The sequence below is a fragment of the Sorex fumeus genome, unplaced genomic scaffold, assembly GCF_029834395.1.
Source record: "Sorex fumeus unplaced genomic scaffold, SorFum_2.1 ptg000047l, whole genome shotgun sequence".
NCBI lineage: Eukaryota > Metazoa > Chordata > Mammalia > Eulipotyphla > Soricidae > Sorex > Sorex fumeus.
The window spans coordinates 36,966,921-36,981,528 of NW_026606104.1; the positions used below are offsets into that span (position 1 = coordinate 36,966,921).

The 14,608-nt window shown below is 47.5% G+C and overlaps 1 protein-coding gene and 1 pseudogene across 1 annotated transcript in view; one reads left to right on the plus strand and one right to left on the minus strand.

The window, feature by feature from the left end:
• Positions 1 to 3,832: 3,832 nt before the first annotated feature.
• Positions 3,833 to 14,608, plus strand: part of OTUD3 (OTU deubiquitinase 3) — a 31,640-nt gene continuing 20,864 nt past the window's right edge. Inside the window, exons 1-2 of the mRNA XM_056122809.1 lie at positions 3,833 to 4,140; positions 13,723 to 13,871. Of these exons, the coding sequence (XP_055978784.1) occupies positions 3,917 to 4,140; positions 13,723 to 13,871 (373 nt within the window). The 5' untranslated portion in view covers positions 3,833 to 3,916. The remainder of the gene's footprint in view (positions 4,141 to 13,722; positions 13,872 to 14,608) is intronic.
• Positions 12,543 to 12,643, minus strand: LOC130032189 (uncharacterized; annotated as a pseudogene).

Genomic DNA, 14,608 nt, shown 5'->3' on the forward strand with positions numbered 1-14,608 from the left:
TCTGTCTAACGTTCATTGATTTAAAGAAGGCCTTTGATTCTGTTGAGACGGAAGCGGTCATGGAAGCCCTAGCCAATCAGGGCATACAAACTCAATACATCAGGATCCTTCGTGAGCTCTATTGCGGATTCACTACCAAGATCTCACCATTCTACAAAGAAGTAATCATCCATATCAAGAGAGGGGTTTGGCAGGGTGATACCATTTCACCAAAACTCTTCAGTGCCACCCTTGAGAACATCATGCGATGACTGGAATGGGAAAACATGGGAGTGAAGATAAATGGTCGGCAACTACACCACCTCCGCTTTGCTGATGACATCGTTCTAATAACACCAAACATCAACCAAGCGGCACAAATGCTGAACGACTTTGACCGTGAATGTGGAAAGGTCAGACTACAGCTGAATCTTACGAAGACAATGTTTATGAGAAACAGCCTTGTTCCTGACGCTCCATTCGCTCTCAACGGAACCACCATCTCCGAATGCAACAGTTATATATACCTAGGTCGAGAAATCAACATGATGAATGACCTGGCACCTGAGTTGTGCAGGAGGAAGAGAGCGACTTGGAATGCCTTCAAGAGCATTGAAGAAATAACTAAAAGGACAAAGAACCTCCAGCTACGAGCACATCTCTTTGATTCCACTATTCTTCCTGCATTAACATATGCCTCAGAGACCTGGACCCTACGAAAACAGGATGAGAACGCTATTCGGGTCTCTCAAAGAGGAATCAAAAGAGCTATGCTTGGAATATCACGATTCACTCAAATGAGAGATAGAATCCGGAGTTCTGATCTTCGTCAACGCTCAAGAATCAGGGACGCTGTCTCATTTGCCAAGACATCAAAAATCAGATGGGCTGGACATGTAATGAGGTTTACAGACAACCGCTGGACTAGAGCCATTACTGATTGGATTCCACGAGACATCAAAAGATCACGTGGACGCCCACCTATAAGATGGTCAGACTTCTTCGTCAAGACCCTAAATGATCGGTTTGAGGCTCTACATGTTCCTAAAATGAACAGAAACCATTGGGCTACGCTAGCACGCAACGGGGATGAATGGAGACGTTACTGGCACCAGCTCGAATAAATCGATGAATAACGGGGATTAAGTGATTAAGTGATTAAGTGATTCACTGTTTACTTTGTAATGGGAATTACAAAATTCCCATTTTACTGATGAGAAGAAGAGAACTGGGGCAGTTCAGCAAACTTACCCAAGACTACAGTGGCAGATTCGGACCAGAACAAGACATGTTATCTCCAGGGGATTTTCCACTCATAACATGGCTTCCCAACTTTACTAAATACAAACAAAGCAGTCATTGCAGGATTTGCAATGTCAGCAGGTAGGGCATTTGCCTTGCACGCAGCCAACGTGGCCTAGCCGAGATCAATTTCTCTGCCCCTCTCGGAGAGCCCGGCAAGCTACCGAGAGTATCTCACCCGCATGGCAAAGCCTGGCAAGCTACCCGTGACGTATTTGATATGCCAAACACAGTAACAACAAAGTCTCACAATGGAGACGTTACTGGGCCTGCTCGAGAAAATTGATGAACAATGGGAGAACAGTGACAGTGACAGTGACAGTGCAAGAAAAGGAGGAGCCAGGCAAAATCCATGCTTGCTCTTGCTCTTCTTGAGAAGTAGAGAATAAAAGAAGGGTCTATAGAGGGAAAATTGCAGACATTTCAGTGGAGTGTGAGAAATCTTCCCTAACAATCCTTATTCTGTTTTGTGAACCTTTTGGCACTGAATTTGTCTTTCCATTCAGTTTTTCTTCCCTTCCATCCCAATCCCGGCCATCACTCTCACCTTTGGCTATCTACTAATTGACATCCTTATTTCACCCGTTCTTCCCACTAGAATCAAAACCAGGGTTAGCCCTGGTTCTCAGGAAACCTTTAGCAACTAAGCCAAGTAGGCTTTAAAGGGATGATGAGGGAGATCGAGAAGGACAGGATTAAAGACATGGATATATTAGTTTTTTGGGGGGTTGGGTGATACCCAGCAATGCTCAGGGACTATTCCTAGCTCTTTGATTAGAAGTAAATCATGGCAGGGATAGGGGGACCACATGCAGCACCAGGGATGAATCAGGGTTGGCCGCACTGTCCATGGCTAAAGGTCTCAGTTTAACCTTTATAATGGGCTTGAGCTGGGCCTTTTTCCTATTTTCCACCTAATACCTCTAGAGCTGTATTGCCATCAAGTTGTACTTCTTCCAGTATCTCAAAACTTAGCTTTGTTTTTGGTTTTTTATGGGCTACACCTGATGATGCTGTGGGTTACTCCTGGCTTTGCACCCAGGAATCACTCCTGGCAGAGCAGAGGGGACCATACAGGATGCAGTGGATTCAACCTGGGTCAGTTGCGTGCAAGGCAAGCACGCTGTATTATCTCCCTGGCTCTTTAAGACCAAGCTCTGATATTATTATACAAGTTCCTTTGCTCTGAATGTTATTAATTTGACCAAACACATCTCATCCTTTGAGCGTCAGCTTAAAACTCAATTCTTCTGGGAAGACTTTTATGCATTGTTTACACCACTTTTCCCCTCCACTTTTTCACCTTGATAGTACGTGTCATGCAGCATTATAACTGCTGTGCTCTTGCCTTTGTATCTCAGTGGAATATGGACTTTCTGGGAATCATCATTAGGCTTGGCTCAGTTTAGTTTTTCACCTGGCATCTCGCACAGGATCTGGTGAGAATGATAAAGCAAAGAGAAATGTTCATGCTGATGGAAACTGAGTTAGTAGTTGGTACTGCCAAAGGGAAATTTGTAGGTAAGGATAGGAAATACGAGCATTTAGGGCAATAATAACATTAGGAACGTTACCAGGGATGGTAAAAGAGAAGGAGAGAGGGCCAAGAGAAAGAAAACACATGAGGGTTCCCATAGAGCCGAGAGGAGCCAGGATGAGGGAGATGAGGGCACTGCTGGTAGTGACAAAATTATTGATGGCGTCTCCAGAGTAGGTGGGTGATAGGAAACCCCTTGACCTGGTTTGACTAGGAATGTCTCCTTTTAAAAATAGTTAGCCCTGGTTCTCAGAAAACCTGTAGCAACTAGGCAAACTAGGCTGTAAGAGGACGGTGAGGGAGATTGAGAAGGACAGGATTAAATAAAGTGTGTGGGTTTTGAATACAGAGCAAATCTGGCTTCTTGGTTGTGTGATCTTGAAGTGACTAAAACTCCGAGATTCAGTTTCCTGTAATATGGGGGTAATTAAACAAGAATGAGACAGGTGAAAGTTTCTATCCCAACTACTGCAAGGTTCACAACTTTAAAATTACAATACTTTTTTAGTTTCCACTGGGACATGGAAACCAAACCTTCATCACATCCTCTATTCCTCCTCGTCCTCCTCCTCCTCCTCTTTCTTGTCCTCGCCCTCTTCTCCTCCTCCCCCGCCTCCTCCTCCTTCCTTTGGCCTCCTCCTCCTCCTCCCCATCTTCCCTTCCTCCTCTTCCTCCTCCACCTTCTCTGCCTCTGATTTCCCCCTACACCTTTTCCAGTTTTCCTGACCCTGGTCCCACCTGCTCCGCGCATAGTGCACCACCCGCCGCTAGGGGGAAGAAAGGAACAGGGACAGAGACAGATGGGTGCTCGTCTAGCTCTCCCAGACCGGCTCTCTATGATGCGCGGGTGCCCGCGCCCCGCCCCTTTTCACCCCGCCCCCTCATCGCCCCGCCCCTCGCCGCCCGCCCCGCCCCGCCCGCCCGCCCGCCCCGCCCCGGGCGGTCACGTGGGCGGGGCGCGGGCGCAGGCGCGGTGGCCGCGTCGCCGTCGCCGGCCGGGTCCCCTCGGTGCGGCGCTTGCCTGTTTCCCCCGCAGAGGCGGCCGCCCGGCGCGCTGCGGCGTTGGGGGCTGCGGCTGCGGGCCGGGGCGCGGGGACCATGTCCCGGAAGCAGGCGGCCAAGGGCCGGCCGGGCAGCGGCCGCGGGAAGGCCGAGAGCGAGCGCAAGCGGGACGAGCGGGCGGCGCGCCGGGCCCTGGCCAAGGAGCGGCGGAACCGAGCCGAGCCCGGCGGCGGCGGCGGCGGCGGCGAGGAGGAGTTCGTCAGCTTCGCCAACCAGCTGCAGGCCCTGGGGCTGAAGCTGCGGGAGGTGCCGGGGGACGGGTGAGGCGGGCCGGGGAGCGCGGGCGGCGGGCTCTCGGCCGCCCCCCCCCCCCCCAGTTCATTCATCCCCGCGCCGCGCCGCGCCGGGGGGCCCGGGGGGCGGCCCCGCACACGCAGGCCGCGCGGAGGAGGTGGTAGCGCGGTGCCCGGGAGGGGTCCCCGCATTCCGGCCGAGACCCGCTGGCATGCCTGGGTGGACCGGGTCACTCCCCAGAGCAGGACAGCGCGCGGCTGTCACCAGGACCGTAGGACAGTTCCCGAGACGTGCAAGCCCGCTTCGCCCCTCCACCCCCCCCCCCGCACCCCTTGGCGATTGCTTTGCCACCTTTGGGTCTTTCCTCATGGGTGCTACCCTCCCCGCAACCCCGTTTCCACTTGGGGAATTCGCTCTGCGAGCGCTGCTTGTTGCTGGCGCTGCAGGCAACTAACTCCTCTGGCTTCTCGTGTCCACGCGCCTCGGTTTCCCCGGTGTACGCGGGAGCGCTCTCCCTGGCTGGGCACGGAAATCTGCATTCAGCTTTTCTCTGCTTGTGTTTGGAGACACGGGGTAAACAGAAACGGGGAGAGCGAGACAGTGTTTAAGAGGGAAAGGGAAAATGGAGCCAGCGGGGCGTAGTGGGGAGATGCTAACGGGAAGGGGACCAATTAGCACCCCTCATTCGCTGGGGGGTAGGCAAGAGGGGGTCTCGTGTCCAGGAGGTGCCCCTCTGGCGGGCGGACACTGTCTTCACCCAGCACCAGTCTGGCTTCTGCTCTTCCTCTCTATGGGTGCTCAGCTTAGACATGGTGGGAGTAGGCGGATGCCCAAGACCCTAAGAGTTGCCCTAGCTAAAAGGCTCAGGGAAGAGGGAAGAAAATGCTTTGTCCTTTTCACACTAGGCTGAAGTCCCTTCGGGCTTGTTGATCTTCGTTTAGGAACTGGTCTTAATTTGCCTCCTGCACCTTTCCTGTGGGCACCAGCCCTGTGTTTCCAGCAGTTTGGATGTAGACCTTGATTGTGTTTTCTTCACACCTTTAGTTACCAGACACAGAAGGTATTCAGGAAAGTTTACTGATGGATTTGCTTTTCATTGGTATTAGTGATGAATGAAAACAAACGAACAAACAAACAAACAAAAACAAAACACAGGGAGGCCAGGGAAGCTCCTCGAAGATCTTCTCTGGGCAGCGCCCCTTAGTAGCCACTTTAGTTGAGGGCTGGCTTTTAGCCTAATATGTTAAGCCGCCAAGTAGAGATTTCTGAACTCTTCAGGGCTTTGCTTAACCTAATCAAATGCAACGCCAGTCATAAAAACACAGCGGGTAGGGCGTTCGCCTTACAAGCGGCCAACATGGCCGACCCGAGTTCGATTCCTCCGCCCCTCTCGGAGAGCCCGGCAAGCTACCGAGAGTATTCGATATGCCAGACACAGTAACAACAAAGTCTCCAATGGAGACGTTACTGGGCCCGCTCGAGCAAATCGACGATCAACAGGAGGGCCTTTACCTTTTACCTTTTTACTAGTTGAATACAGTGGGTTGGGGTGGTGCTATTTTCTGCAAATAGTTGGATTGCTTCTCTCTGCTGTTTTGGGCATGGAATCCTTGAGGTCAGAGTGCCAAGGAAAGCGAAGTACTTAACCAAAGGTTTATCGTAAGCAGGAATCACCACACAGAGGGCATTGGGGTTCTGCTGCTACCCTGACCTCCTTCATTGGTCAAGTGCTGGAATAACATCAGTAAAGGTAAAGGCCCTCCCGTTGATCGTCGATTTGCTCGAGCGGGCCCAGTAACGTCTCCATTGGAGACTTTGTTGTTACTGTGTCTGGCATATCGAATACTCTCGGTAGCTTGCCGGGCTCTCCGAGAGGGGCGGAGGAATCGAACTCGGGTCGGCCATGTTGGCCGGGTGTAAGGCGAACGCCCTACCCGCTGTGCTATCGCTCCATGACTTAGATATTAAGAATTCCCAACTCAGTAGGAGAAAAAGTGTGCATCTCTGAAACGCTGGTCTCTTCGTCTACATCAGAGGTTCCCAAACTTATTTGTTCTACCATCCTCACCCTCTTTTCAGAAAAAAAAAAATCTGCTCCCTTCTCTGGAAATCTACCTTTAAGTGAACAAACCAAAAGTGTCCCCTAGTTGCAACCAGAGGCTCTTCTCAATACCACCAAGATGGTCTGTCCCACTTTGGGAAATGCTACTCTACATTCTTAAAAGTACTGAGGACTACAAAGAGCTTTTATTTATGTGGATTATCACTATTGTATTTGCTATATTAGAAGGCAAAGCAGACCTCCCCCTTCCAAGAAGGCAAAGCAGACCCCCCCCCCCCACTCCTTCCAAGAATACATAAACACATTCTATTAGCTATCAGATAACTTCTGGTTGGGGCCAGAGAGACAGTACAGTGGGTAGGATGCTGGTTTGATCCCCGCATCCTGTGTGGTCCCAGTACTGTTGGGCATGATCCCTGAGTGCAGAGCTAGGAGTAAGCCCAGAGAACTGCCCAGTATGGTCCAAGAAACCCCCAAAACAAAAATCAGACAACTTCTGGAAAACTTCACGCTATACTTGTGAGAGTAAAAAGTCAACATCTTGGTTTTAGTCCACAAATATCCAGAGCCCTTTCTCTTCTCTCCCTCCTCCCCCCCCCCCCCCACACATACACTCACACTGAGTCACACTTTGAGAATTGATAATATATCCAATAGCAGTGCAGTTTGATACAGTCATAGTGACAGTGACTGTAATGGTAACAGAGAGAGATGGCCAGTGCTGAGTGCCAGGGTGACTCTTTCAGCCCCTGTGCTATAAAAGCAATCCAACGATTTGCAGAAAATAGCACCACCCCAACCCACTGTATAGGTGCTTCCCTTTCAGATTGGCTCATGCAGGACCTATAGGAGTATAGCACGAGAATATTCCAGGCTTAGTAGTAGAGCAGCTGAAGGCCGAGGAGCACGTTCTTTTATGAGACATCAGCGAGATAATTTCGGAGGGTCCAGGATAGAAGTCAGGGGCTGCCTTGCTGGGATGCGCGTGCTTCTCCCTGCCGAGGTCCCCGTGTTGGACAGTGTTAGCTAACAGGTAATTCCTCTTGCGCGGGCTCTGTCAGGCGAACCTGGTCACGGATTCTTCCCATGAACAGCATGAGGTCAGCTGTGTGGTTCAGCCCTCTTGAGTATTGTGATCCTTTCGGATTTTGTGATCACGGCCTTGATCACTGTGGCAGGTGGCGTTTCCCAGGTAGGTGGTGGCTTGGCAGGTACCTATCAACAGGTTCTTTTATTTGCTTATATTAATGAGCACTCTGGTATTTCCTTTTATGTTAATATCATAAATAGCTGCTATTTGCCATATGTCTCTCTTCCACTCTGGTTGATTATGAGACTAAGTAACTTGAGGTAGCATCTTGCTCTCTAGGCATATTCAGCATTGGCAGTGGTGCACCATCTCTGCCATTCTGGCACCTCCTGGGTGCTTGGGGATGGTCTTACTGGTGTCTTCAAATGTAGCCTTTCCATGAGTTCAGTTTAGCAGAGATGAGTCAGGGATGAACTTTCATCGTATTTGTCACATAGTGGGGGGGGGGGGGGGGGCGGGGCTACAATACATTGGATTGACTTTCAGAACAAAAAAGAGTTTAACCTTGGTATTGTCCTTTAAAACATGGTTGGTTGTATTGTGCCAAGAATCTCTTAAACAGTACTGCATTAGCATTTCTTTGAACAATATCTAGTTGTATCTTATTAAGTAATGCAGCCCTAAATTACATTACTGATCAGTAACATTCTCAAATTGACCTCAAAGAATCACGGGTTTTGCTAGTTATCTCTCCCCCAGCATCCCCAGCATGTTATTTTCTTTTTTTTTTTTAAGGGTTTTTTTTTTTTTTGTAATCATAGGCTTTTAAAGAAGGCTGTTCATGTATCATTTAATGTAATTATCCATTACTACATGTATCACATTAACTGCAACTCTATCTTTTGTATCTAGTTCAGTGGTTTTCAACTCTGCTGTTGCAACAGACTCATGTGGGGAACTTTGGCCCAGAAGGAGCCTGAACTCTTCCCTTGATCAGCTATCCCAGACAGAATCCCAGGCAGTGTGGCTTTATGTTTGATAGCTTTAAAATGCCCATATTTGAGTACTGCTGGTTAAGAGCCTGCAGTCAGTTTTTCCCTGACTGTGGCCCCTCTGTGACCTGGCTTCCTTCCTGTGCCCCATCCCCCAACACCCTGTCCTTCTGATTGACTCCCTAGTCTTCTGCCATGACCCTCCATTTGCTCGATGTTCACTTGTGGTTCCCTTGGAGTATCCTGGAGTACCCATGTGACCCTCAGTTAAGAAACACTTCTAGGGCACTGCTGTCCAATAGCAGTAGAATTGGAGGGGCTAAAAAGAATGGGGGTGAGCTGCTTGTGGTTGCTGAGATCCTGGTTCAGATCTCCACGTCATATCTGGTCTCCCAAGCACTGCCAGGAGTGGTTGACCCCTGAGCACCACCAGGTGTGCCCATCCCCTTCTCCACCCAAAATAGGAAAAATAGGAAAAAATTGTACGGGTTGGGAGATAGTATAGTGGGTTGGACACTTGTCTTGTGTGGCAGACTTGGATTTAATCCCCGGCATCCCATATAGTTCTTCAAGCACTGCCAGGAGTAACTCCTGAGAGCAGAGTCAGGAGTAACCCCTGGCATTGCTGGGTGTGTCCTTAGAACAAACACTCTTCCCCCCCCCAAAAAAAAATTGGAGCATATAAGAAAATTTTCTGGGAGCCACATTAAAATATGAAAAGAGTTCAGCAAAACTGATTTAATATAATAGCTTGTACTATTTTTAGTACTAGAGATCACAGATCATCCTGTTATTGGTCGATTGCCTCGAGCAGGCCCCAGTAACGTCTCCTTCATCCTGGCCCTGAGGTTATATTCAAGGCTCTTTAGGAGAAGGAGACCCATCATTGTTACTGGTATTTGGCATATTGGGTACGCCACGGGGAGTTTGCCAGACTCTGCCGTGTGGGCAGGCGACATTCGGTAGCCTGCCAGTTTGTCAAAGTAGGAATGAGATGTCATAATAAGATGTCGCACAGCCGCGAATGCGGTTCCGGGAGCTGGTTTTTATAGTCTCAGAGTCTTGGCCGCTGATGGGATTACACGGCGCCAGGGGGCCAGTTGGTGGGTGTGACCCCCGCCTACTGGAATTTGGAGGATCTGGGTGGAGGATGCTTGACTCCAATCCGAGTAGGCTTGGAGATCTCGGCCCCGGAACCCACGTGGCTTTGTCCCTCTGCCGGTACCTTCGGGTGTGTGGAGAGTGGTCTCAGCATGGTGGTGGCTGGTCCTGGAGGTCTTCGGCTGCCAGGGTCCTGGCCAGGGCGGGGAGGAAAGCTCAACCCGCTCCCCTCCAAGGGTACTACATCTGTGTAAATTTTAGTGAGATGTTTTAATGTTTAAGTCTGTTCAAGTGATAGAGCATATGCCTTTTGTATGTGAAGCCATGGGCTCAGCTCCTGACATGATTAAAAAAAATGGTATTTTAAAAATCCAGTGTTGTACACTGACAACACTTCACTATGGAGTAAGCACGTTTCAGAGTTCTTAGTAGTCATATGTAGCTAGTGAACATGATACCATACTGCACAGATTTAGGCAGTTCCCGAGATCTGCCGATAAAGAAAATTGATAAAATCTTGAGCCTGTGGAGTCTTTCTCTCTCTCTCTAGACTATTTCCTTTTGTTTGCCAAAATCTGTATCTAGTTCCTGTGTTTTGGTTCAGTTGTGTTGTGCAAATAAAGCACCCTTTCTCCATGACCATCTATCTAGTTGGAGGTAGCTTCCTTTCAGCCTCATGGAAGCACATCACCATTAACTATTTGTATTTTTTACACCACCAAGTTTAAAGCCACATGACTCCTTTTTCTTTTTTTGTTTTTGGATCCCACCTGGTTCTGGTGCAGGGTTCACCCTGGGTAGTGCTCTGGGGACTGTGTGCTGGAGATGGAACCCAGGCCTTCAGCTTGCAGAGCCTGTGCAGTGGCACTAACTTCCTGGCTCAAATCATGCCATCTCTTATATTTGATGGTTTTTGTTTTTTTGCAGTGGTGGGTATTGAAATCAGGACCTCACACATGCAAAGTGAGTGCTCTCTGGCCGAGCCCTATCCCAGACTAAAGCCAGTCTCACGTGAATATGTTTGTCATTACCAGAATGTCCTGTGCTCTAACTATGGCCTGACCTCAGAGAATAGGAGCTGCTCCCCACCGCTGCCCGCCCCCCCCGCCCTTTATGCACATTTACTGTCATTATAGCATCTCAGGAGCCCATTACCTTTTTTTTTTTCCCCTGTATAACTCAAAATATCATCTCATACTAAACTATCAAAAACCAAGTCCCTTTCATCTACTTATGTAGTAACTAGTTGTTTTTGTGAACTCACGAAAGATCAGAACTGATATATATATATATATATATGTATATATATGTATGTATGTATCTCTGTAGTGCAGTGGTTCCCAAGTGGGGATGGGTTTGTCCTCTCCCAGGGGACATTCAGCAGTAGTTGGCGACGTTTTTTGCTTGTCACAGCTGCTAGGCAGGTGGTTGTGGTGATGGCAGCATCCAGTGGTCAAAGCCACAGATGCCTTGATGTGGACAGGATGACCCCCACAACAAAGAATTGTCCCCAGGTGTCACAGTGTGCTGCAGTGTCATGGCAGAGCGTATGGACTCGGGAAACAGCCTGTATCTCCTCACGGTCCTTGGGGCACTGGTTGCCTTGTTCTCACAGGTATCCTGCCAAGTGCTCTCACTGGCTCCCCAAGGGGACCTAGGTTGGCTGCAGTGTTTGTTCACATTCCCTGTGTCACTAACTTGTAGCTCTGTCAAAAAGGAAAATAATTTGTGTATCTTGCATGTTACTTTTTTTTTTCATTTTGACTTCTTTTAGTGAGTTTAAGGAAAAATTGGAGGTATGGCAAGTTATATTAAAATAAGTTTAACAATTACACCCAATTTCACTTCGTAGAGGTAACTGTGTCCACCATTCAGATGCTGGGTTTGAGTCCTGAGTCACGCTACTTGAAAGAATTGTGAGCACTAGACACATTTAATACACAGTATGTTTGAGAATTGTCCCGAGCACACTGGAAAAGCTGTTTAAATAGTTGCTCTGGTGTTTTTTTTCTTTGCATACTTTTGCTGTGTGTTTCTGCAGATGAACGTAGTTGAACTTTATACGTAGTATAAAAATGCAGTTTTATATCTCCTTTTTGACCTACAGAAAGAAAGAACATTTTCTGTATATAACATCTATATACAGAAATGTTATACATTTATATAACATTTCAAAGAAAACATGTTATAACAAATTTTCAGAAAGCATGTTACCTCCTGTAGAACAAAGACCTTGAGTTTCTGCATATAAAAATTTAATGTAAAATGCGCCTAATGTAGAATACAGCTAAATGTGAAAGGACCAAACACATAAATCATGCCTCCTCCTTGGGCAGATTTGAGAATGTGGTGACAGATGCTAAAGGCCTAAGGAAAGTTGGAGGGAACCTTAACATTGAGAATGTTGTGTTCATAATTTCCTTTCCCCTTGAAAACAGACTGCCCGTGTTTAATTTTAGCAATAGGTACCTCAGATGAATGTATAAAGCTATTTAAATTCCTTCTAGAATCTTGCGCCAGACTGATGGAGTTTATTGTTTTCCTATCTTTCAAGTTCTCACCCTTCCCTCCAAAAAATAAAGTTCAGAGGCCAGGGAGATAATGTAAGACTTAAACCAGTGACTTGCATGTGGAGACCCGAGTTTGATCCCTGACACTGCATGGCCCCATGAGCACTGCCCTTTTGCCCCACTGAGTGTGGCTCTAGTGGCCCTCACCATGGCAGAGTCCAAGCAGCATGCTTCTCCAGGCTGCAGCCTTGCACCCCCCAGCCTGCACAGCTTGACTGAGTTTGGGTGGGATGGCCCTTGAGCTCCAGAAGCACAGTTTGGAGGTGATTCTGCCCTCTCTCCCCAAAACCAGTTTAAATCCCCGTGAGACGAGATGCCTAACCTCTAATGCCGTCCCTCCCTTATTTTATGGGCTTTATTTAAGCATAGGGACCTTCATCATCCAACTTTGCTCCTGAAAAAGCATGGGGTTGGAGAGAGTGATAGGGCGCTTGCCATGCACGTAGCTGACCTGGCTTGGATCCCCAAGTGTCCCATACACTCCCCTGTGCACCACCAGGAATAATTCCTGAGTGCAGAGCCAGGAATAACCCTTGAGGATCACAGGGGTTGTAGGACCCCAAATAAACAAACAAACAAACAAACAAACAAGCAGCCTTTCCATCCACTGTTCTTCTTGGTTACCAATCTTTTGTGTCTCTCTTCAGCAATGGTGAGGCAGATACCTTTTCCTAAAAATATAGAACGCTTCGTGAATTTGTGTGTCATCCTTGCGTGGGGGGCCATACTGATCTCTGTATTGTTCCAATTTTAGTATATATGCTGCCAAAGCCAGGACTCTGTAACTTTCTATGGAAAATCTCACTCTTTTAAGTTGAAAAACAGAAACCTCTTTCTCCTCCAGGCCTGCATTTCAACAGTTAGGGGAGCGGTGTATCATCGATTTCATTTGGAAAAAATAAAGTTTCAGTGTGGAGTTGGCCACCATTTGGCTTCCGATAGATATCTTTTCCTTAGTTTCGAGGATCCTATGTTGTTTTTGACTTATTTTAGTTTCTGGGTTCTGTGCATGTGTTACAGTTTGGAAAGACTTTGAGGGATTTGGATACGGAACTTGAAGTTTATTAACTGCATTAAGAGTTTTAGGTACAAAACAAAAAAGTGTTTGGCGTTTGCAATGACCAGTGGTGTGGTGACTCCTGGGTGAGAGGTGAGGAGCTGAGGAAGAAAGTGTCACTGCATAGTGCAGCTTGGTTCGTTCTCTAGGCACTTCATTCACGTGGCTTTCTCCACTTTGTCCAAATGACGAAGTTGGACATTGAGTTGAATTATTTATATTGGGAACTTGACAAATTGTTATCTTCTGGGTAGCCTTTGTTGGGTGAGTAATCAGTTAGCTGGGCAGCTGTTGTGAGATTTGTTTCAGAGAAGAGGCTGTAGCTATGATTAATCATTTGGAAGGGGATCTGGGAATCCTAGCCTGTATGTGTGGAATAGCCTCTAGTCACTGGACCCAGTTTTCAGGTGGTGCTCACCAGCTTCCCTTGTTGAGTTGGCTGAGGCCCAGGCAAGTTGACGGCCCTTCCTGAAACAGCCAGCTCTGAGTGTCCTTGTTTGATGCCCCTCAGGAAGGTACTGTGGTTGAACATATGCCTTTCTGTCCAGTACCTGGACAGTTAGGGTTGAGACTTTATCTCACTAGGACATGCTCGCTTTTCCACAATCGCTCGCCACTATGACTTCACCGTGAAGCGTCATTGTTTTTCAGATGAACCAAGTAGTTTATTTTGTGTGTGGTGCTGGGATCACACTCAGGGTCTCACACATGCAAGGCATACACACAGCTGCTGAGCCACATCCCGAGCCCCAAGTTCATTTTCAAAAGGTCTTGACCAACGTTTGTGTTTTGATAGCAATTGCCTGTTCAGAGCTCTTGGTGATCAGTTGGAGGGACACTCACGAAATCATCTCAAGCACCGACAAGAGACAGTGGACTACATGATAAAGCAGCGGGAAGATTTTGAACCCTTTGTAGAAGATGACATTCCTTTTGAAAAGCATGGTAGGTTAATCGTGGGACACTGGATCCTCTAGGAGTAATGCATTGTGTGCTGAAATCAAGCAGCCCCAGTTTTCTAGCCCAAGATTTGGTTAAGTAATTTAACAGCATTCATTTATTCAGCAAATATTTATTTGCCTGCTTTGTAATAGTTAGCATAGCTGGCAGTTGGGAATCAACACTTTATATGGATATGCCCTTAATTAAAATGTTTTTATTTAACCTAAAAAACTGATCATGGCTTTTTTAGCCAGTGGAGAGAAAAGCAGGCTATAAAATAGTTTGCCATAGATTGATTTTTTTTGGGGGGGGGGGTTTGTGTGTGTGGTGGTGTTGGTTTTGATGGGCAGAGTTGGCCCACACCCATCTGCCCATCTGTGCTCAGGGCTTACCCCTGATTCTGGTCATGGCCACACCACCTTGAATGCTCCCAATCTTGTCTGATTCGGCACTCAGGAACTACTAGTTGGTGGGTCTTGGGGGCCCATGTATGGTGCCAGGGATTGAGCCTGAGTCAGCCATGCTCAAGGCAGAAACCCACTATACAATCTCGCTGGTCCTAGATTAATCTTATTTTTAAAAGGATCAGAACACAAAAACAGTAAAAATCTAAAAAGAAACATTTAGTGGTTAATTCTTTGCTCTGCTTAATTTTCACAAACCATTCTTTGAATATGAGAGGGGATGATACAAGCACCCAATTTATAAAATTTTAAATATGTGTTAAATTAGTTAATACA